Source organism: Phaethon lepturus, unplaced genomic scaffold (genome assembly GCF_000687285.1).
Source record: "Phaethon lepturus isolate BGI_N335 unplaced genomic scaffold, ASM68728v1 scaffold54964, whole genome shotgun sequence".
In the NCBI taxonomy this organism is placed as follows: Eukaryota; Metazoa; Chordata; class Aves; order Phaethontiformes; family Phaethontidae; genus Phaethon; species Phaethon lepturus.
This window is the reverse complement of record NW_010536645.1, coordinates 6,985-28,580: the sequence shown is the minus strand read 5'-3', so window position 1 is coordinate 28,580 and position 21,596 is coordinate 6,985. Positions and strand designations below refer to the sequence as shown.

At 36.1% G+C, this 21,596-nt stretch overlaps 1 protein-coding gene across 2 annotated transcripts; it reads left to right on the top strand.

Annotated features, from left to right (window-relative positions):
• Positions 1-1,627: 1,627 nt before the first annotated feature.
• On the top strand, positions 1,628-20,412 carry KRIT1 (KRIT1, ankyrin repeat containing). Of its 2 annotated transcripts, XM_010286218.1 has the most exons (16): positions 1,628-1,729; positions 2,172-2,331; positions 3,739-3,831; positions 4,717-4,846; positions 7,035-7,278; positions 7,573-7,688; positions 8,123-8,266; positions 9,271-9,427; positions 9,716-9,823; positions 11,475-11,631; positions 13,913-14,064; positions 14,585-14,751; positions 16,843-16,930; positions 18,663-18,869; positions 19,183-19,299; positions 20,114-20,412. In XM_010286218.1, exons 1-16 carry the CDS (start codon positions 1,628-1,630, stop codon positions 20,180-20,182), a joined length of 2,211 nt encoding a protein of 736 aa, XP_010284520.1. In that variant the 3' UTR covers positions 20,183-20,412. The 2 variants fall into 2 exon arrangements, with proteins under 2 accessions (XP_010284520.1, XP_010284522.1); XM_010286220.1 differs by lacking the exon at positions 8,123-8,266.
• Positions 20,413-21,596: the final 1,184 nt, after the last annotated feature.

Genomic DNA, 21,596 nt, shown 5'->3' with positions numbered 1-21,596 from the left:
TGGGACGGGGACGCGTTGTAAGCACCTGGATTTGGTCAGGATGGGTTCAGTGGTGGTGCCTTCTGAAACTGGCCATCGTTATTGTCACACCCTCACAGCCCCACCCTTCTTCATGCGATGGTGGTATTTTCTGGAGTCATACTGCTGTCTGTCCCAGACATCCTCACCTCACTCTGGATTTAGGGCAGAGCACACTGGCAGAGGGAGTCCACCCACTGCTTTTTCACCTGACCTTCACCTGCTATCCAGGTGGCCTGGCCTAGCTTAGCCGTGCCTGTGCAAGTTCCCTCCACAGGAGCCGGTGACCCAAAACCGATACATCCCAGTAAGGAAACTCTGGGAGCATGCTTTTTCCAGCTGTCCATAAGGGATGGTTTCTTGTTCTTTTCAAAAGTCTTACTATCCTAAAGTATGAACTCTGCCAAGTCAGCCCATTGCGTATTTAACATTTCTAGATGCTATTGTAATGCAAATCAATAGAAGTTTCTATTTGGATATTCCTGTCCAAGTACCACCATTAAATAATCTAGCTAATGTATTTATCTTAACTGAAGGTGAAAATGTAGCTGCTGTTATTTCTGTTGGGTTTTTTTAATATGTTTTTAGGTAGTGATCAGCAGCAAAAATACTGGACTAAGGGCATGGGAATCTGAAGACCTCTGCTTCTGCTAGAAGAGGTAAAGAAGATAAAAACAGTAAAGCTAAAAATCTTTGTGGAGGGATTAATCTGCTAAAAGCATGTGCTTACAGGTGATATGGAATGAAAGAGGGTTCATTTGCCCAGGAAGAAAATGATCAGCTGGAAGGTGCTAATGGCCAGAGCTTCTTTCTCAAATCTGATATGTGAAGTGATTGAGCCTTAGGAAGTCTTCCCTATAATCTTCATAAAATTTTATGATTATAGGAATTGTCACTGTGGGTTAAACAGAAGGGTAAGCAAAGTTTTATCTTAAATCTAAAAACCTCTGTCTTTTTTCAAAAACTGAAGGCGTATTCCTTTCAGAAGCTCTGTGTTTGAATGAATTGTACACCAGTTTGCAGCCCCACTGAAGTAAAACTAAGTAAATGAATCAATATTACAGTTTATTTTTATCAGCTTTGTTACTGGGGCTGTAGGCAAGACTGTGTTCTACTTCCTGGCGGGAGGTGGGAATGAGGTATTCTCTTGAAATCCCTGTGGAACGCGTAGAAATGCAGTACTTTGTCATAGCACATTTTATAAATTACAGTGCTTGTCACTTTAGAATGGTTTTCTTTTTCAATTTCATATATTTTTCAGGGTCCTAAAATTCTTTGGCATTTTGCCTGGCTTGCAAAATGGGGAAGACAGTTACAAAGTGGAAGAAAATACACATTATTTTTATTTTAAAAGTGGATTAGAGAACAAAATTATTTGTATTAAATCCATGTGATATAGGATTTTCACCTTTTATGAAAAGGAAGCAGAATTATATCAGCCATTGGTATTTCTCCAGCTAAAGTAAAATAAATGAATAACGCAAAGAACTGGTGGATATAATCACTCCTTCCTGAAGTTTAGCGTGATGTTGGATTTTTTTTCTTTTTTTCAACTGAACCTTTGCTTCCTGCTTATTCATTGTTTCCAGTGATAAAATAAGAAGGAGAGATGGGAAACCCAGAAAACCTTGGAGATGCATATGTTGCTGTGATTCGTCCAAAAAATACTGCTAGCCTGAATTCTCGGGAATATCGTGCTAAATCCTACGAAGTAAAACTATTTTTTGTTTGTTTGTTTATTAACTTTTTAAAAAATAGTAACTTACAGTAAATATATAATAATATAGCAAGAAAGAAAATCTGACAATAAGATTGCTTAAATAATGTCTATGTATATCATATACCTATTATGCATTGCCCCATCCTTATGGTATTTGAACACTTTATGGTTTTGTAATATCTTTGTGTTTCATGTCATTTCAGGGCCTTTTGCCCTGTGGGCTGCTCAATACAAGGATGCAGCCTTGTCTTCTCTTTAACCTTGCTGTTATGGAGGTCATTCTGACTTCACCATCCTGCTCCTCCACAATCAGTATTTCCTGAATTTTGTTACTGCTTTTACAGTGGTACAATGAATTAAAAAAAGGTAAAAAAAAGTTCTGTGCTTGTTTCAGTTGTGCTTAAACTCCTCTGGTTTCATTATTGTTTGAAAGATTTTGTTGCTTGAAGTTCCCATTGAAGGCCAAAAGAAAAAAAGAAAGAAAGTTTTGTTGGAAACTAAACTGCAGGGAGGCACTGAGATAACCCAGAGCATCTTGGATTATGTATTAGAAGCTACTAAACCAATTTCACCAGCCAATCAGGGTATTAAAGGTAAAAACATTTTAATCTGATATATTGTTGATAGCTCTATAAAAATATCTTTAAAATTAAATGGACATGGGAATGTTGTGCAAAAGCATGGAATTAGTTTAAAAAAAGAAGGTTGGTTTTGAGGTTCATCAAAAAAATCCCAAACCAACTGTACAGCTAAAACCTTTCATTTACCTTCATGTCCCTTTACTTTCCAACTCTATAAAATGCTTACTAAAAGATTTTTATTATGTGAAACTTTGCTGTTTGCACTACTCCTTCACCTCAAATTGAGATTTATAGTTAAATTCCTGGTAAACGAGAGTGAAATGGCTTTTTTCTTAATTTCAGCTAAAACTTGGCTTGAACTGGTGAAGTGATTGCTTCTAAATTCTGTTCTAAAGCCAGCATTGTTCATTAGACAGTATCTACATGAAAATATTTCTGGCATAACTGTATTACAGATATAATTTGATCAGTACAATTTCTTTTTTATTGTTGTGTAGCTGATCTAGCAAACAACCTCACACTTGTGCTGACAAAAATTGTTTTAGCCAGCATATTTAATTTCCAGATTGGTATAAACTATACTGACTAAAGCACTTTTTTTTGCTGTGTGCCTCATCGCTGCTTTGTAAGTAAGGTTACACTGGGAGGGTTGTCACTGCGGGCAAGACCATGCAGTGCTAACAATTTAGAGAAGGAACAGCTGGTTACATGGTGAAATGTTGCAGGTGGCAATAACTGGAGTTGGATGGACTTAACAAAGCTAGTTGAGCAGCAAACATGAAATAACATAAGAGCATTAATACACATTGAGAAATGCCTAGTAAAAACAAAAATTGTCTGTTTCTTACACAGTTTACAGAGTTTTAAATGGACTCAGAGAGAGAGGGCCCAAGCATTAATATGCACAGCTTAATGTGGCCACTGCTAAAATATGCAGCTGAGGTCAGAAAAGCAAACAAAATGCTAAATTCTGTAAGGGTGGAAGGGAGGATAACATGGAAAATACTGTCCCACCATTACATGAATAAAGCATTCACCCTAACATGGAGTATAGCATGCAGCCGTGCTTTCCTGTTTCAAAAAGAATTTTTTTTAACTTCAAGATAGGTGGTTTGGGGGGTGGATGCTATGAAAAATCAGGGGTATAGAAAAGTTGCTTATGAAAAAAGGGCTACAGTCATGTTATTTTTCATGTTGATGGGTATATACGTATTTATGCTCTTTATTTTCTCATATATTTGGAATTTTTTAGCTTGCTTTAGATTATAGCTTATAATAATATTTTTTTTTTTCTTCCTAGAAATTAGGAAGATTGGGTCTGGTAAGCTTTCAGATAGACAACTCTAGATTGTGTTGTGTGTTTTGTTGGTTAATTAATTATTACCTTTTTTTTTTTTTTTTTTTTTGGTACTGTGCTAGGGAAGCGTGTAGTGTTAATGAAGAAGTTCCCTCTTGATGGAGAGAAGGCAGGCCAGGAGGCATCACTTTACATTGTTCCAACTGTTGTGAAAGGTAACGTTAAGCATAATTTCTGAAGTTGCAACCATTTTAGTAGAAGTCCAGTTGAGGGTTTATTAAGAATTTTTATGAATATACTGTATGGCTTTTTCTGTATTTAAACATTAAAAATTACATTCAGGTGGAATTCTCTCTGAATACTTTAAAACTTCAAGAAGTTACTTGAAATTAAAAGAAAAAGCTTGTTTTAATCTATGGCCTTTGTTTCTCTAACAATAGCACACTCCTGTTTTAAGCTGTATTTGTCCGTTTGATTATATTTCAAAACATAAGCATTAACTTGCATGGAATTTACTGAATGTGAGTGTAAGAAAGACATCCTATTCAGTTCAGTGTTGTTTACTCAGAGAAAAATGCTTACTGAGGCTTGTAAACAGTTTTGTTTGGCTAAGGAATGGTGAATAAAGCCTTTAGAAGGCAAAGTAAATTGCTTGTCAGGAAAGTATTTTTAAAAAAAGCCTGAAGTAGATGTCTGTGTGCTTTTGGGGAAACTCCTTCTTTTTTCCCTTACTGATAGGCCTTAAGGATAAAAAGTATCAAATAAATACCATTGTGGAGTCACCAATAGCAATAAATACCTCTTCTAGTCTTGAGTCCTATTCTTTTTTTCTGGCAACAGTATACATTTAATATTAATTCCTCAGATGAAGCTGATCACACTAATGGAATAGTAATTGAAGACTTGTATGTTTTTAAGGCTACCCTGTTGAGTTGTGAGTTGTTACATGAGCATTGTATGTAATTTCTATCAATTATAATTTGGAAAAAATTAAGTTACTTTAAAGTTAGAATAGTTAGGAACATGTAAATACAAAAGATGCAGAAAGGAAAATGAGATTCTTCTCATCGATGTGTCTTCAGAGTACGTTTCCTTTTTAGACAATACGAAATATGCATACAGTCCTGGATGCCCTGTGTTCTACTGTTTACAAGACATCATGAGAGTCTGCAATGAATCCAGCACCCATTTTGCTACGCTTACTGCAAGAATGTTAATTGCCTTGGATAAGTAAGAAATGCCATCAGTAAAAATACATTAAAATAGAAGTTAAACAAGATAATTTGTAGCTGTAGCGTATATTTTTTATAGCATTCTTGTGGTTAAGAAGGAAATCATTGTGATACCATGTTGTTTTCTTCATGTTTATCAGAAACTGAAACCTTGACAACAGATTTCTAAATCTTTTTTAAAATCTTTTTGCAAACTGAAGAATGGTGTGCTTACCTAAATCACGTGGCTTTTTGGAAGTTCTTACTCCAGTGAATGTTTTGTAAAATCATATAAAATACTAATGATTAATCTTCTGTAAGTGACATAATTGTAATCTTTAAGAGTATTTGCCAGAGTGTAGTAAAAATGTCCTGTTAATCGTATACCATTAAGATTTGCATTTAAATGAAACCTCCCTTTAGAAAGGGAGTGCATCTTCCCCAGCCATACACATTTATTTGCAGTAGGGAATTACCTTTCAGAAAGATGATTAGTTGTTTAGCCAGATTTATAGTAGTTTGAAAATTGAGTATGTGAGCAGTTGTTTGGTCTTTTTTATGTACCCTTAACAAAGAAATACCAGACATACTTATGTATGAAATTATTATTGCATAATAAAGTTAGGTGAAACTCTTGGCTAACATGAAAAATTGTAAGTTACAGGCTGTTACCTAAAAAAGTTCTGTGTATAGGGTTTTTACAGTTTATTAGTAGAGTCATCATATTTCCACATACACCATTGTGCCAGTTATATTTATTTGCTGCTTAATGAATGCCTTCAGACTCTAAGCTCTGGTTAAAATGTGTTACGAGCCTTACAGTTGTGAGAGAAGCCCTAGAGGTATAATAGAAAATAGTTTGTATTGATTATTCTCTATGTACATAGTCTGAAATGACACTTCTCAAGATTCAAACTACCATAACTAATTTATCTACCAACTGCTTAGAGAACATGCCTGAAAATATCTCAGAGAAGCAAGAGGGTGTTTATAGCACAGTGACCACAATTTTATGGTCCTCTTTCCCAGCAGGACCGTGAATAAGTGAAGGGAAGAAGGCTTTTCCAGCAGAGTGGCTTCCCAGGCATCATGGTTTTGGGTCAGCTTTCTCTGAAGTAGGAAGCTGGGTCTTGCCTTTCAGTGCTACCCAAAAGAGATAGCTTGGATCTGGGACTTAAAAATCCAGGCCTAAGCATATACATTGAACAGCAGGCCACATTCTGGCATCCTTACATATGGTTCTGGGACAGACAAGATCGAAGTGGTCTGTCAGTGGATCTATCTTTCCAAAGCATGTACTTCTCTTCTATGTTTCCAGGCTAAATCACTGAATGGAATTTATATATTCCAGGAAAGTATGTGTTTATCTCAAGCTTGTGAGAAAATATGTGCAGAAACCTATATACAAACCTAGCTTCAGACCCTTAGTTAAAATGTACCCTGTTCAACATAACAGTAAAATAATTTAGTAATTAGGTGAAAATATATTTATAAAAAAATTCAGGTGAATAGCTTGCCCTGTGTTACATTGCATATGTGGCAGGAAAAAATGCAGCAGGTGTATAGTGCTGACTTTGCCCTCTAGCTCAGAGGCTCTAAAGCCCTTCTATACTGTTAATAGGAGTGCACTTAGAAGGGAATAACCTTCAGCACAGCTTTGTGAAAAGGCAGGTGGTAGCCTATGTGAAAGGGACTTGGCAGTTGGGAAACTGTCAAAGGACCTTCTGATTTTTTTGCACGTTCCCACCTCTCCCTAATGAAACACATGAGTTAGAAGGCTTAAGTCAGCACAGATATTGAAGCTTCATCTCATACTTAAACTGCTTTAAGTTTCAAAATTTGTATGTTGAGAGTAGGAATACTGATAAACTGAAAGTAAATGAAATGGTGAAATGTTGGTGTAGTTAAGTGTTTTGGCTATAACCAGTGTTACTCTTACCTTATAATTTCCTTTTCTTTGTGAGTTTGCATCCGCAGGAAATATGTTTGAGCAAATACATTTGCTTAACTATGGTTGGTTTAAAAAAGTCATGTTTGGGGATTAATTTAGTTCTATAAAATTGGCTGTGCACGTTCTAATTTTTTTTTTAATTAAAATGTGTGATTATCATATATGCAACCCTTAATCAAACAAAATAATGGACAGGCATGACCACAACGGTCCTTTTCTACCTGAAAGTGAATTACTTGCCTATTCTGTCCTGCAGGTGGTTGGATGAACGGCATACCCAGTCTCACTCCATCCCAGCCTTATTCAGACCATCTCCTCTTGAGAGAATTAAAACAAATGTAATAAACCCTGCCTATGCCACAGAGCCTGGTCAAACAGAGAGCTCATTACACATGGGTTATACTGCCCTAGAAATAAAGAGTAAGATGCTGGCACTGGAGAAAGCAGATATGTGTATCTATAATCCTTTGTTTGGATCTGACCTTCAGTATACCAATAGGGTAAGAACTATATTTTCATTTTATATTTGTGAAACATACATACATTTTCATTTTACAGTTCATTCATTTATTTGATATGAGTCTGTGCTTTGTTTAATGTAATGAGCTTTCTTTATTGCACACTTACTGCTAAACGGTTTTTCACACCCTCACATTTGAACATCTTCCTCTCTCATTATAAAATGTTACTGTTGTAACTTTGGTTTCAAGACAATGCCTGGCCTGGATGGGGGATTGTTTAGCCAAATCTCAGTAAGAAATTTTTTCATTTGTGTTTAAATTATGTCTTCACAGGTTGACAAAGTGGTAATAAATCCATACTTCGGCCTTGGAGCCCCAGACTATTCAAAGATTCAGATTCCTAAAAGAGAAAAGTGGCAGCGTAGCATGAGCAGTGTCACAGAGGACAAGTATTATGTTACATTCCTTTTTCATTAACAGATAATTTTGTTTTGTTATATTACAGTAGTACGTGGTACATTTGGTCATAATGAGATTCCTATTACTTTAGGGCTTTACTGTATAAATACATATTTTAAAAGGGTCTATTTGAAGTCTCTAAGTACTGAAACACAACAATTAAAGGATGGATCAAGAAAGGTTTAAATTATAAACATTAGGGAAGCATTCTTAGCATTATGAATACAGCTGTGGCTTGACTACTGCATGGCTAAAATACTAGTTGTATGAATACTGGTACATTTTAGCTGCATGAGCTTCATTTTTATTCTTTATGTAGATCTACAATTAGTGCTAAGTTAGTAATTTAAAAAAAGTCAAAGTTCTTAACTACTGAAATATTTCTGAACTGTGTTTTCCTCCTGTTTCCCCTTTTAATTCATAGGGAACACCAGTGGGTAGATGATTTCCCTCTTCACCGCAGTGCTTGTGAAGGCGACTCTGATTTACTAAGCCACCTTCTGGATAAAAAGTTTTCTGTTAATCAGTTAGATAGTGACCACTGGGCACCTATCCATTATGCATGCTGGTGAGTCAGATGAATATAGTTTTGCCAGGCAAATGCATTCTTGTTAGCATGATTCTTTAGTGCTAATAATTTATGTAATTTATCATACAGTCTCAAAAATGAGAAATCAAAAAACTAGACTTTTTACACTTTGACTCTAATACATGTTAGTGTTAACCTTCTGAAAAGAAAGATTGCTTCAGGTTTTGAGATAATTTCATCTGAATGGTTTTGGAGACCAGGTGTATCATCAAACACACATCAATTGCCTCATACGTCTATCCTGAAATATCTGTTCTAATTCCTGTTGGAGACATTGGGTCTAGTTTAGTAACTTTTACAGTTTTTGTTAGTTAAAGGCTTTGAGCAGTTCTACAGCACAGCAGTAGCTGAGCTCAGCATGTTTTGGTGACGATCAAGCTTAGAGTGGGAAGCTGGACTAGCTGATCTACAAGAGGTCAACTTGTCTGACTGTGACTCTGTGATGATTTAATCTGTAAGTGCTTGAGACCTTTCCTCAGTTGTAAAATGCTTTTGTTTTGTCTTTATGCAAGTTAGTCTGCTGTATTTATAGTACTGTCTGATGATATGAATAATGTGAAAATCAAACTTGGTTATAAAAAACCAAGCTTATTTGATTTTCAGTGTTTGTCAGAAAGTTTGCATAAACAGTATAAACAAGATTTACCAGTTACCAGTATGAGGCCCAAGAGTCCTCAGGATCCATCTGTATGACAACCAGAAGCTTCACTCTGATTCTCACACAGATTTTTTTAGCTACTTCAAAGCAAGGTTTGGTGTGTCTGTAATGAATTCAGTAAATGGTTACTAGACCAATGGTTACCAAAGAAGTGCAGAACTGATACTAATTTCTACAAACTTACTAATGTTCCATTGTCCTTGGTGTCATTTCAAAGCTAAAAACTCTTGGGCATGGAAATATACTTTTCCATATTTAGAATTACCTGAAAAAAAGATTTTATTCTACATTTGCTGTGCCTGTTCTGCTTTAAATCTGTCTGCAGGTATGGAAAAGTTGAAGCCACTCGAATGCTGTTGGAGAAAGGGAAATGCAATCCAAATCTTTTGAATGGCCAACTTAGCTCTCCTCTTCATTTTGCTGCTGGAGGTGGACATGCTGAAATAGTACAAATTCTACTAAATCATCCAGAAATTGACAGAGTAAGTTCTGTTTATGTATAGAGTTTATGTATAGAAATAGCAGTTTTACAAACAGTTTGTGTGTGTGAAATGTTTTGTGTCCAGATCACACGTGTAAACACAATGCTCCTGTTAAGAGATTACCAAAAATGGTTAAATATTTTTCATTACCTCTGCTTTTCCCATTGTATATCAATTAAATGTTTGAACCCTAGGATCAAGGATTTTGATTATCTCAAAAAATGTGTAAATGTTTACCTATCTCTAGTGGAAACAATGTATTATGTGTGTTTCTGTTTATGTTTGTAGCACATTACTGATCAACAAGGAAGATCCCCACTGAATGTCTGTGAAGAGAACAAACAAAATGAGTGGGAAGAAACTGCAAAACTGCTGAAGGAAGCCATAAATAAACCTGTATGAGTTTGTTTTCTAAATAGCTTAAAGTTTATATTTAATTTACACATAAACTTGTAGAAGAACTAGGCTCGCTTATAGCTGTTATTGGAAATGTGCAGTATACTGAAATTGTTAGTGTAAATATTGACAAACTGACATTTTGTCACTTTAAATGTTTCTGTCTGTTGCTGAAGAAGTGCATGCAAGACTTAAATGTGATGTTTTGATTTATTTGTAGGAGCATCACATCAGCTACTGATTTTGTTGTGCTTTTGATCATACAACCATCAGCTTGCTTTATGCATTGTCGTCTTACATGTTGATAAACTGGAGCATTCATCTGGCTAAATGTAGGCTTCTACAAAATAGGCTTTACATCAGTTAGTGTAGGTTTCCTTGGCAGTCAGTGGAGAACGAGCCTGGACAGTAAACAATGTTTACAATGCGATTCCTTTCATCCTGAAGTAGATTTAAAATTAGCCAAATGATATAAAACTACTTGTTTCTCTTTGACTTCAGATGCAACTTGTGTATCTGTAGGTAGGTGGCAGTACACCTGTCAGCATTTTAAGATGTTTTAAATTATCTTCATTTCACTCTGTATGAATGGATCTTCCAAAACAATTAATGAAGGAATTGCCCTCCTTTATTTTAGGGATCTTATTACGCAGTTGATTAAATGGCAGATGTGTGTCTAAGGACTCTAAAAGACTAATACACTTATTTTAAGTAGATTTCACAGTGTAGCAGGTGATTGTCACTGATTACTATTGAACTAATACATTACAGAAAAAAAAAAAAAAGGAATTACTGCAATAGGAGTCACAGTGACTACTGCACCAAAAATAGATTGATGATTTCCATTCCAGCCTCATTTTTAGTCAGTTATTTTCCAAGGCATTAATTTTTTTTCCAGAAGTTTTTAGGAACTCAGTTCTTGAGGACTAAATAGATTTGAAGAAGTGAAACAAGAAATTCCTGCAACTTTTTTATTCAAGCAGCTGAAACATCTAACCTGTTAGAGATATGAAAACAAGAAGTTTCCTTGATTTATAACTTGTGTCTATATGCTTTAAGCACCTGATTGATTTATGTTTAAGAACAACTCTCAGGACGCATACTCAGGGCCCACATGCAATTCAGTGAAAGCTGTGGGAATTCTGAAGGAGAAAATGACTTATTATTAGTAATATTATAGAAGTGCTAAAAGATCTTAGTGAAATTGTATTCTTACTGAACTGGAGTCTGTGTTAAGGGTGGTGCTTCCCTCTGAAAAATAAGTCTTTTTAGTATAGGCTGATGAGGGGAATAATTCACAACCTGCCAGTAATAGTGAGGTGGACATTTTGGGATATGCACAGGCAGTTGAGCCCAAATCCCTAAGGAAACTTTTAAATGCCTACTTGCGTTGGAGTTCAACAGAAGTTAAATCTTCAAAATATCAGTAAGATCTTTCTTGGAGTTGTGGTAAAAAGCACGGTGTAAGAACTTGCATAGGACATGAAACAAGCAGTTTTGATAAACAGTAAATATGCAGGAGCTGTGCGATGTTCTTTTTCTCAACAGTATGGATGTTGCTGAATTATGGTAAAATTGCTTTCTTCTTCAGAAGCACCAACAGAAAGGATTTTAACAAGTTTTTGGTTAATATGTTTTAATTTTTATGTAGTATGAAAAAGCACGGATTTATCGTATGGATGGGTCATATCGCTCTGTTGAGTTGAAGCATGGAAACAATACTACTGTACAGCAGATAATGGAGGGGATGCGCTTGTCTCAAGAAACTCAGCAGTACTTCACTATCTGGATCTGTTCTGAGAACCTCAGTAAGTAACAAGGAAGATTGTTATACTTGAGAGTTTATCATACTTTTTATATTTCTGCTTGCCTTTAAAAAAAATAATATTTTCTTAGGAAAATAGGAAATATGCTCTCCAACACTTCTATATTAACCTCTTTCTAGCAGCTTTTAAAAGACATCCTCTAGGCGTTAATTTGTATCTAGACTATTGATTAATAAACTTTGCCACTGCCAGAGACTCTGTAATCCCTGTAGGTCTCGTTCTTTGTATCATTGGCATGGGGAGTGAAACCAATCTTTCTATTTCCTCTGCTTAAGCTTTCCTCCAGTAGATCAGCTCCCAGCCTTTATAGCCTGATGTCTCCAAACTATGCTTTTAGAACTATAGAGAGCTGCTCCATTTTAGCCATCATTTTGGGTACCCCCAATAGGCCTGACTGTATCACTGTGGCATCTAGAATGTGTTTAGGAAGATGAGGCTAGTCCAGACTGCTATTCAGTTATAGGGCACCTTTGCTGTCATAGTCCTTACTGCTAACTTACCTTGATCTTAGTGGTATTTTTCTTCCCGGAGTATCGGAAATTGGATGCATGTAGTTGTTTTTACCAATGTTTTATCTATTTGAAACTAGTAATTAAAGTAAAGCTGATGAATGTTTTTTCACTAGGTCCTTTAATCATAAGAATTTTTCTGTGTTTTGCACCAAAAAGATTTGTAATAAACAAGGTTTCAGATGTATTTGGTGGGAGGGAATTCTGATGCAAAATGTCATTATTACATTTGCTATATTTTTTGGTGTTTCTGATCTAAATAAAAAGCATATTATAGTTGTAATTTGAGCTATGTAGCAAAAGATAAATAGAAAAAAGAGTCAGTAACTGTGATTGTGTTTTGTCAGAAAACGTGGTAAACAATGCTGCAACAAGATAGTTACGGGACACATTGTAATAGATTTACAAAGCACAATTCAGGTCGGGTAGGATACTGTATTGACAGTACCATTAACACAGAAGCCTTGCATTTGAAATTTTATTTACTGTTTTCAGTCTTCCACTACAGTGGCATTGTTACTTTTTTTTTTTAAACCTATAAATATTGCAGGGAATCTTCACTCATTTTTAATCTTTTTCTCCCAGTGTCATGTCATTGGTCTTTTTACTTTGCTGTATGCCACATGACTACTGTAACTCTCAGTTAGGCTAGATGTTAATGTCTGGAAGAAAAGGAAGTGTTTGAGTGTTGCAGTCTTGTTGCTTATGACTGTTCTAAATATGTGTGTCATGTTTTACTCAAATCATTGAAGTATTACCCTTGCATTTGAGGGGAAGAGCTCACTGATACATTGTTTAAAAACAAGTAATTATCTAGATACTTAGCCTAAATTTGACAATGAGTCAGCTTATGATTTATGGCTTCAAACAACTAATGGACAAGTTTCATTATAAAATGTATTTTTTGCAGTTTGTGTAAAGACCATAGTTTTCTTGTTTGTAGGACGGATTAATGCTTTTCTGTGTTTGAATGTAAGATGGGTAAATTGAGTGAATGCATTATTTTCGGTGAAAAGATGTTGCACTATAACATGTCCTTTGAAGTTTTTCATATAATGTGAAATGTCACAGTGTAAAAGCCAGAGCAGTGAGGATGAGGCAGATACAGCCTTCTAGTTCCTCACCGTTAGAAAACAGCCAAGCAATAACCCCAAGCAAAGGCAGGGTAAGTGAGCGAACGTAACTGAAGGTATGGACTCCAGTACATAGTAGGACTGTAGTGGAAAGCTCTCTATTGATTTCTCAGCTCTCATATACCCAGGAGAACATAAAACATTGAATGACTAGCCTGTTAAAAAAAAAAAAAAGTGTGTGTGTTCTGGAAAGTTTATGGTTTATATATATGCAAAAACGGCAAATATGTTTATAAGGTAAGCTATATCTGTATTTTTCTGTCAGAAATAAGATTATTGGACTTGGTTTCTCCCATAATAATTGAGACAACAGTCTCTGATGTGTTTTTAAGGTCCATCTTGGTATTTCATTAAATTTTTAAATACTACTTTACTCTTGGGAAGCTGAAAATAACAAAGGTTCATCACTAGTGCATTTAGTGAATTGATGCTGAGAGTTTTGTCAGTAAATCCATATTTTCAAAACCTCTTTTATATAGCAGTTTAGAAAACATATGGAAAGATGTTAATGAGTCCTCAGCTTCAGATACTCTGGTTTTGCTACAGCATTTAGTCATGTGTGTATGTGCATGCTGGGTTATTCTATTTGTTTATTTATAAACAAAACCTCTTATTTTTCAGGCCTTCAGCTGAAGCCATATCACAAACCTTTGCAGCATATTCGAGATTGGCCTGAAATATTCACTGAACTGACAAACTTGGATCCTCAAAGGGAAACTTCACAGCTTTTCCTGAGAAGAGATGTGAGACTTCCACTGGAAATAGAAAAAAAGGTCTGCGCTTGGAAGTGATAGCATGAAATCATGGTCCAAGTCAGAACACTTCGACCATCAAGGCTCAGTGTTTAATGACTGTAGTAATTTCCAAACTTACTTAAACCAGACCTCTCCTTTTCTGTAGTAGTTTGAATCTTCAGGTTCTTTCCTCCTGCCCTCTCACCTTCCTGCCCTCTCTCTCATCTCTCTCTCTTTCTCACTTTCCCAACTGTTTGGTTTATCTAAGTCTATATGCCTCAGTCTCTCATCTCTCTATCATACATCTTAAAAACAACCTGTCCAATTTTCTTTCTCTTCCTTGTGCTGTGATCTTTTTAATTTGTGTGTTAGATCAGTGAAGTTTTGAATTAAGTCAATGAAAATATGTCATTTTTTCTATTACAAAGCATTACTAAAGTGCACTTCAGTCAGGATCACACCTTTGTCTTCTGTCTCTGTATCGGTGAGAAATTGTATTTATAGTTTCTAAGTTGGTTTTCTTTTACAAGAAATCATATTATTTAAATCTTTTTAACAGATTGAGGATCCATTGGCTATTCTTATCCTTTTTGATGAAGCCAGATATAATTTACTGAAAGGTTTCTATACATCACCTGATGCCAAGCTGATCACATTAGCAAGTTTGCTTCTACAAATAGTCTATGGAAATTATGAGAGCAAGAAACATAAACAGGGCTTTCTAAAGTAAGTACTGTGTTTAAAACTTAAAATTATGTTTTTAGATTAAGTATTTTTAGATAGCACTTACTATGGAACTCTCAAATTTTAAGTATGATACATTTATTATTTTTCTCCATCACTGAGCTCTAGTTCAGAGTAATTACATAACCCTCATAGCATTAATAGAAGCTGGAAATGGGGTCTGAAAAATATATTAATCTTAATTATTGCAGTCCCAGGCAGAGGGGTGGAGGTTCTGTATTCTGTAAGTCTACACTGAGATACAATAATACCAAAATGAGTAACAGTATTCATGTGAATGAAGGGTTTTGACAGGACTGAGACTTTGGACAATGCTGAAGAAACCTCTTCCTATCTCCAGTTAGACCAACTTCTGGGATTGGCTTTCCTCCCTCTCTGAAGAGGCTAGACCATGCAGAGATACTATTTCTGTTCTGTCATTTGTATGTGAACTGCTATACTAAATTGGTCAGAAACATAGCACCAGTAGGGCACTGCCAGGTGGTGCTTTTGACTTCACTTCTCTCTGCTTGCTAGCACAGCAGTAGCTGAGCTGTTCTGGGTTATGGCGTTTTCCTCCCACGTACATTTATACAGCACATCAGGATTCCAGTTCTCTCCTGTGTGCACCTTCACTCCACCCCCTACCATCTCCACCTCCATTCATTCTTGTAACAGAATCAACTGAGCTGTGTTGGCTTACCTTTTTTTGGTTGTATTCTCCACCATGAGTAAGTCAGGGTGCATTTTCTGCTGCAGTTACTCTGGTGTAAGTGTGGGCTACCTCTGAAAGGACTGGCTGTACTGACTACACTTGTTCATTCCTTTCTCTTCATTCTGTTAGGTGTAGAGACTGTACCATTACGGAGTAAGCTAGGTGAAGCAGCTCATTGACTAGAAAACATTTGGGTGGGCTGTTCAGTGGGGTCTCCTACACAGTTGGTAGATCAAGCTTAAGGAGAACTGGGTTTAAGTGGGACTTCCCACCTGCAGAAGTATGCAGTTAAACGCAGCTGGGTTTAATACGCAGCTACACCCTGCTGAATCCCAGCAGCTGCAAGGTGGTGTTCATTTCCACACTGAGGCAAATCAGCAATGTGGTTCTCAGTTGATCCTGCTCAGTGGAACAGTTTGACTCCATATTGACAGGACTACTTGGAAAGGTAGTTTGAGCCAGATAAAGATTCTTGTGGGCATTTGGGCATTCTTTCCATCCATATTCAAATGAAGATGTTGGAAAATGTCTCAACTTGTTTTTCTTCAGGCAGATGAAGAGACTTACATTCTGAATTTTTTTTGTAGTTGACATAAATGCTTATTAAAAGACTAGTCTTTTCAAAAATATATCCAGGCTGTTGGTTGTGAGTGAGTATCCTCGACCTGAAGGATAATGGACGCATTGTCCTGTGCAGGGTTTTTGCTTGGTAGATCATATGTGCAGTTACTGACAAATATAGCTTAAAAATGACTAAATAGGTTGCACCACTAGGTTTTTGAAGCTGTCTTAATTGTTCATAAAAGCAAACTAGTAAAGGGTTCCTTTTAGTGTTTTTTGTTTGCTGCATTTCGGGAGTTTTTTGAAAAGGCACTTTATTATAAATAGCTTCACTTTCATGTCATGTAATATATAACTTTCATGTGGAAATTAACTTGTCCAATTCCTTGGTAGTACTGAATACAGCAGTGAAAGGAAGAGAATCGATGAGCTGTCACCTTTTCTGAGTATGTGATATGCTGTGTATATGGCTGTTGGTATACTTTGACTTCTAAACTGGAATTCACCAAACTGGTTTGTAATCAAATAAGAGTCAAATAATCTGCAGCTAGCATTTCCTCTCCCTGCTGTCTCCATGATGCATGACACAAAGCATATAGCACAAAGCTGGATCTCCATTAACTGAGAATTACGCTATATCTTAGGGAAGCCTTAGCTTATATTTTCAGGAAAGCTTCTCATCTCATGAGGCAAGGCACAGTAGGAGCTGACTGTACAGCTCAATATGTGACTTGAAGATGCAAATTGGCAGACATTGTTCTTTCTCCTTACTTTGTTTAGTGAAGAAAAACTTTTTTTCTGCTTTGTTTTTCTCTTAGTGAAGAAAATCTTAAATCTATAGTACCAATCACTAAATTAAAAAGTAAAGCTCCTCACTGGACAAACAGGATACTTCATGAATACAAGGTGAGATAAATAATCAAATAGTAGAAAATCCTGTCTTAAAACATTTTTTGACTGTTTGGTTGTCAGTTAATGAACAAAGCCAGAAGTATGTAAAGCTGGAGATGCTTATGTTCTGAACTTTTGGGATGGGTTGTTGGAATGCTGTATTTCTTGTACAGTTATACTTGATCAGTTTGTTAGAAGTAAATGAACAGATGACAATTATATTTATCTTCAGTGTTAACTGTGTATTGGGGATACTACCAGTTCAGGCATACATGTAAAAAAACCTACTCTGACTTATATTTTCATATTTGCTTGTAGCAATAGATCCACAAAGTCCTTTTTGCCAGTGTAACTTGTATGTTACAGGGATCTGATAGTACTGCTGATGCCCACATATGTGTACACACAAAGGTCCTTCGACTAGAGCAGTTAACTGAGCAAAATTTTTAAATGTGGACTTGGGCTGCTTCTGTAAAAAATACGTAACTGAGGGTTGTGGATTTCTAATGGGGTTAGAGGCACTTGAAGAGTAAATTTGTGAACCTCATTAAAAAATTGTAGAAAAAGCGAGGTGTGTCAGAGGGAGAACTGTACTGGCTGACAAGCATCACTAAAGGTAGCTGCCAGGAAACACTGCAAAGGCACCCAGGGAATGTTTTCAGGCCTTGCCTCTCTTTTGAGATGAGGTTACTCAATCATAAACTTTCTCTTGGTCCCTACACCTTTTTTTGTCGGAAACCAGCAGATCATTCCTGTTCTTTCCAGTACAGATGAAGGAGGGGATAATGGTGGTCTTTCGAAGACTATAGTATAGCAGAGGGTATAGCAGAGTAGTCTCCACTCTTTTATGAAATAATATGTAAGAGTGAGCATAGCTGTCTTGACTTCTGCTCTTAGGCCATTATTTTGGGGTTTGGGGGAAAGGGAAGGAGTTGCAATCTCTTGTCCCAAAGGTAGTCATATATTTTACATTTTTAAAACAGCTGTGTAGAATTCAGATAAGCTATAATGCAGGGTGTGGATCCAGAGAGGTTGGTCTCATCCACCACAGCCACAGTGGTGGCCCCCTAACTGTTGAAGACTTCTGTTCTCTCTCATGCCTGTGCCTTCTCATCTCATGTGTGGCCCAGCCAATTTTTTTTGTCTGTTGAGTACTTTGCATCAGTCTATTTTGAGGTGGGAGCACTGTGGCAATCCTTTGTTGTGACTGTTTCACTCTACTGAAGAAGAAGAAACAGAAACCTGACTCATTCTGAATGAAGGCTCCACTAAGGAAAAGAAATCTGCACCTCTGTTTTACTTAGAAAAGAAAAAAAAAATCCATGTTTTTTGGGGGGAGGTACTTGCTCATCTTACCATGCCTTACTGGATCAGACCCCTTAAAGGAAGAAGAATGTTTAGTTTTAAGGATTGTTATGTATTTAGTATCAGAAGGGTGTGTAGCTGCTTATACCTGATGAATCCAACATACTTCTGAGAGGTGAAATTGTGGGACCCTGCAGAGGTTTGGTGTCTGTGGTTCAGAGTTCTGAGGCTTGTACAGGTATCTGCTTTCTGCCTCAGTCTTTTTTGGCATTTGAGCCTTTCTGTGGCTCTAGGGTTTAATTCAGGTATGGGAAAATGGTTGTGCTGGAAAGCACTTTGGGAATACTCGTGTAGCAGTAATTCCACTAAATAGTGTTTTTTCTTCAAATAACCACAACTATTTGGGAAGATTTGTTGATTGCCATTGTTCCTTTATTTCTAGAATCTCAGCACCAGTGAAGGTGTAAGTAAAGAGATGCATCACCTTCAGCGCCTGTTCTTGCAGAATTGCTGGGAAATTCCTACTTATGGAGCAGCTTTTTTCACAGGACAGATATTCACCAAAGCAAGTTCAAGTAGCCATAAAGTCATCAAAGTATACGTAGGCGTAAATGTAAAAGGGCTGCACCTCCTCAACATGGAAACAAAGGTCAGCTTAAGTGAACTGCCAATGATAACTGTTAAGCTCAATTCTGTTATCTTAAATTCTTTGTGATAGTAGTCATTTCACATCCAGCTGCTTGGTTAAACTTGACTGTGAAGATTTCCAGATTTTTAAGATCTCTGTAAGGCGCTACTAATAGAAAGCCTTGTATTTTTCCACTTGACTACTTTATAAGCTACGAGTGGGTTGTGGAACGTGCTGTTCCAAATCAGAATCCTGTCTAAGTGAACTAAAGAAAGTTCTGTTTGTAAGTATGGAGAGTATTTTCTGAGCGACAGTTTCGTACATTTCATTATAGGCTTTACTCCTCAGCCTTAAGTATGGTTGCTTTATGTGGCAGTTGGGAGATGGAGATACATGCTTTCAAATCCACAGTCTGGAAAACAAAATGAGCTTTATTGTGCATACCAAACAGGTAAGCATTGTCTTTTTTCATACTTGATGTTCAATTATTTTTTCCTAAACTAGATGTATGCCTCTTCTTTCTTGAGACTGACCACCCTTGTACAGTATAAAAGAAGCCCAAGCCAAGCCCCCACAAAAATGATCTTAAAACTTTATTTTTAATATTTCAGCATGTTTGCTTGTTTTCCTAGCATGTGAAGCCTTTAGGGTTCAAAATACATAAAATGCATCTGTAATCATTAGGTAAAGGGGTTTTGGGGGGTGGTGGTGGTGGTGGTTTTTTTTTTTAATTGAAACTGTTTGTTGCATGTGCCAAATCCCTCAGACTCTAAGGATAATTCCAAATATGATGAGAATCACAGACTTAGAGCTGGTAACTTTGCTATCAAAACTAGCAGAGTTTGAGATTGGATACGACTGAGGACCTGTGAAGGCAGTGTTATAAAGCAACTTCACTGCAATTGCTGCTGGTGATTTTTGATAGTGTTTGTGGATTTCTGATGGAAAATGCTTCTTTCTCCTGTAGTCTGCATCAGTGATAATATGTCATGCCAAAATGTGTTGTGACAAAATTACAGCTTTGAGTATCTTGCATACTTTGATAGTAGTTACTTTTGATTCTTATATATTAAGGTGGTTATAGGGGAAGTGACTGAGTATTTTGAAAAACACTTTCTGATATGAGAAAAATCTAGGTTTTATTTTCCTTGTTTCTAAAATGATGTAACTTCTAACATAATTTTTATCCACTTGCATTTGTCATATACTTAATTGCATCACAGTTCTGAAATGCTGATAGAATTTAATTGTATGTCTTTATATAGGCAGGTCTCGTCATAAAACTTCTGATGAAATTAAATGGCCAGTTAATGCCAAGTGAAAGAAATGAATGATGGAAATGAACAATAGTTACAAAACAGCATCTTACGACTAAGCAAAAACCAATTTATTCCTCATCATAACAGAAGACTTCCATGTAAATGAAATTTTACACAACAGAAAAGTCAATTTGTACATTTTTTTAACTTTGTACAGAAGCTGCTTGGTTTATTTTTTTACAACATATACAACATATCTATTATTTTTATAAATATTTTCGTGTTTCATATATAAGCTATTGTAGGGCTTGAGCTGAACCAATAAAGCTAATGAAATGTAAATGGTTTACTGAGTTGGATGAGCATGAATCAAGTAAGGCTTTTGTTCCCAGAGGACTATGGGACTACCAGTGCCATTAAGCAAGTCTCAGTTAACCTGTTTACCTTTCGTGTCATTCTGTGGAACATCAAGGAGGTTATATATGTTACAGTATTTTGTAGACATACTTTATTTTTAAGATACTGTTGACAAGTGTGCTTAAAAGACCAGTTAGACCTTGGAGCAACTACTTTTGATAAACTCTTGCTTTTTGTTTGGTTTCTGACAAACGTTACAGCTGGCTTTATTTTTATGCTTAACTTTCTCATACTTTATATTCATATTTATTCTAAAATATTGCATGAGGATGTCAAAAGGGAAATACTTTAAATCAGAAGCCATATTAAATGTTTAGCATGCTTGTTTTTAAAAAAAATGGAATTTTACTTTTGCTGTGCAATATAAAATCTGTATATGGAGGAGGAGGATATACAGATTTACAAATGAATCTTACTCAGAGGACTTCAGAAAGTTTAATAAATCTTACCCTGGATTGCAACACATCTGCAGTAACAAAAACTCATATAGGAGGTACTAAGTTATTTCTGTTAAACTAATTTTCCTAGTCATTATTTCAGTTTTTTGAGGCTACAAGCAGTGCACGATGCAGGAATGAAGATTTATAATGCAAGAAACTCAGATACAGTTTGTAAGCATTATGCCTGCTCTTTGCAGAGTCAGGACTGGGTCTCAACGAGTTGGGTCCCAAGCATAAGGTGGGGACCCTCTGCAGTCTGAAACATATCCTTGTACGTTAACATAGTATCCATAACACAAATCTTTAAAATTTCTGGTTGTATTTCAGGGTTTTAAGTGCACTTGACTATTTCTTCCGTGTAAACTGCATGCTAAAACAGTGTGCAATGTTTTGTAAAAAAGTTTAAAAAAAAAAAACTAGCACTAGCCTCTCAGTTTTCAAATAAAAGTTAAAATGAATGTTAGGAACTGTGCTGTTGTGTAGTAACTTCAGTCATACCTTACTACTAGTAAGTGCAGTTTAAGACATTAAAGCAGTAAGCAGTTAAAAAATAAGTGAACAGGAAACTTACATTTTGTAACCTTCTTAGTAAGCTATACTTTTCTACTTAAACTTCACTCGCATAAATAACA

Excerpts from the sequence above, each read along its gene's own strand:
- KRIT1 (XM_010286218.1), top strand. The coding sequence starts at position 1,628 with ATGGGAAACCCAGAAAACCTTGGAGATGCATATGTTGCTGTGATTCGT. Across the intron at positions 3,832-4,716 it reads TGTTCCAACTGTTGTGAAAG|ACAATACGAAATATGCATAC; the intron begins GTAACGTTAAGC and ends TTTCCTTTTTAG. Across the intron at positions 8,267-9,270 it reads CCTATCCATTATGCATGCTG|GTATGGAAAAGTTGAAGCCA; the intron begins GTGAGTCAGATG and ends ATCTGTCTGCAG.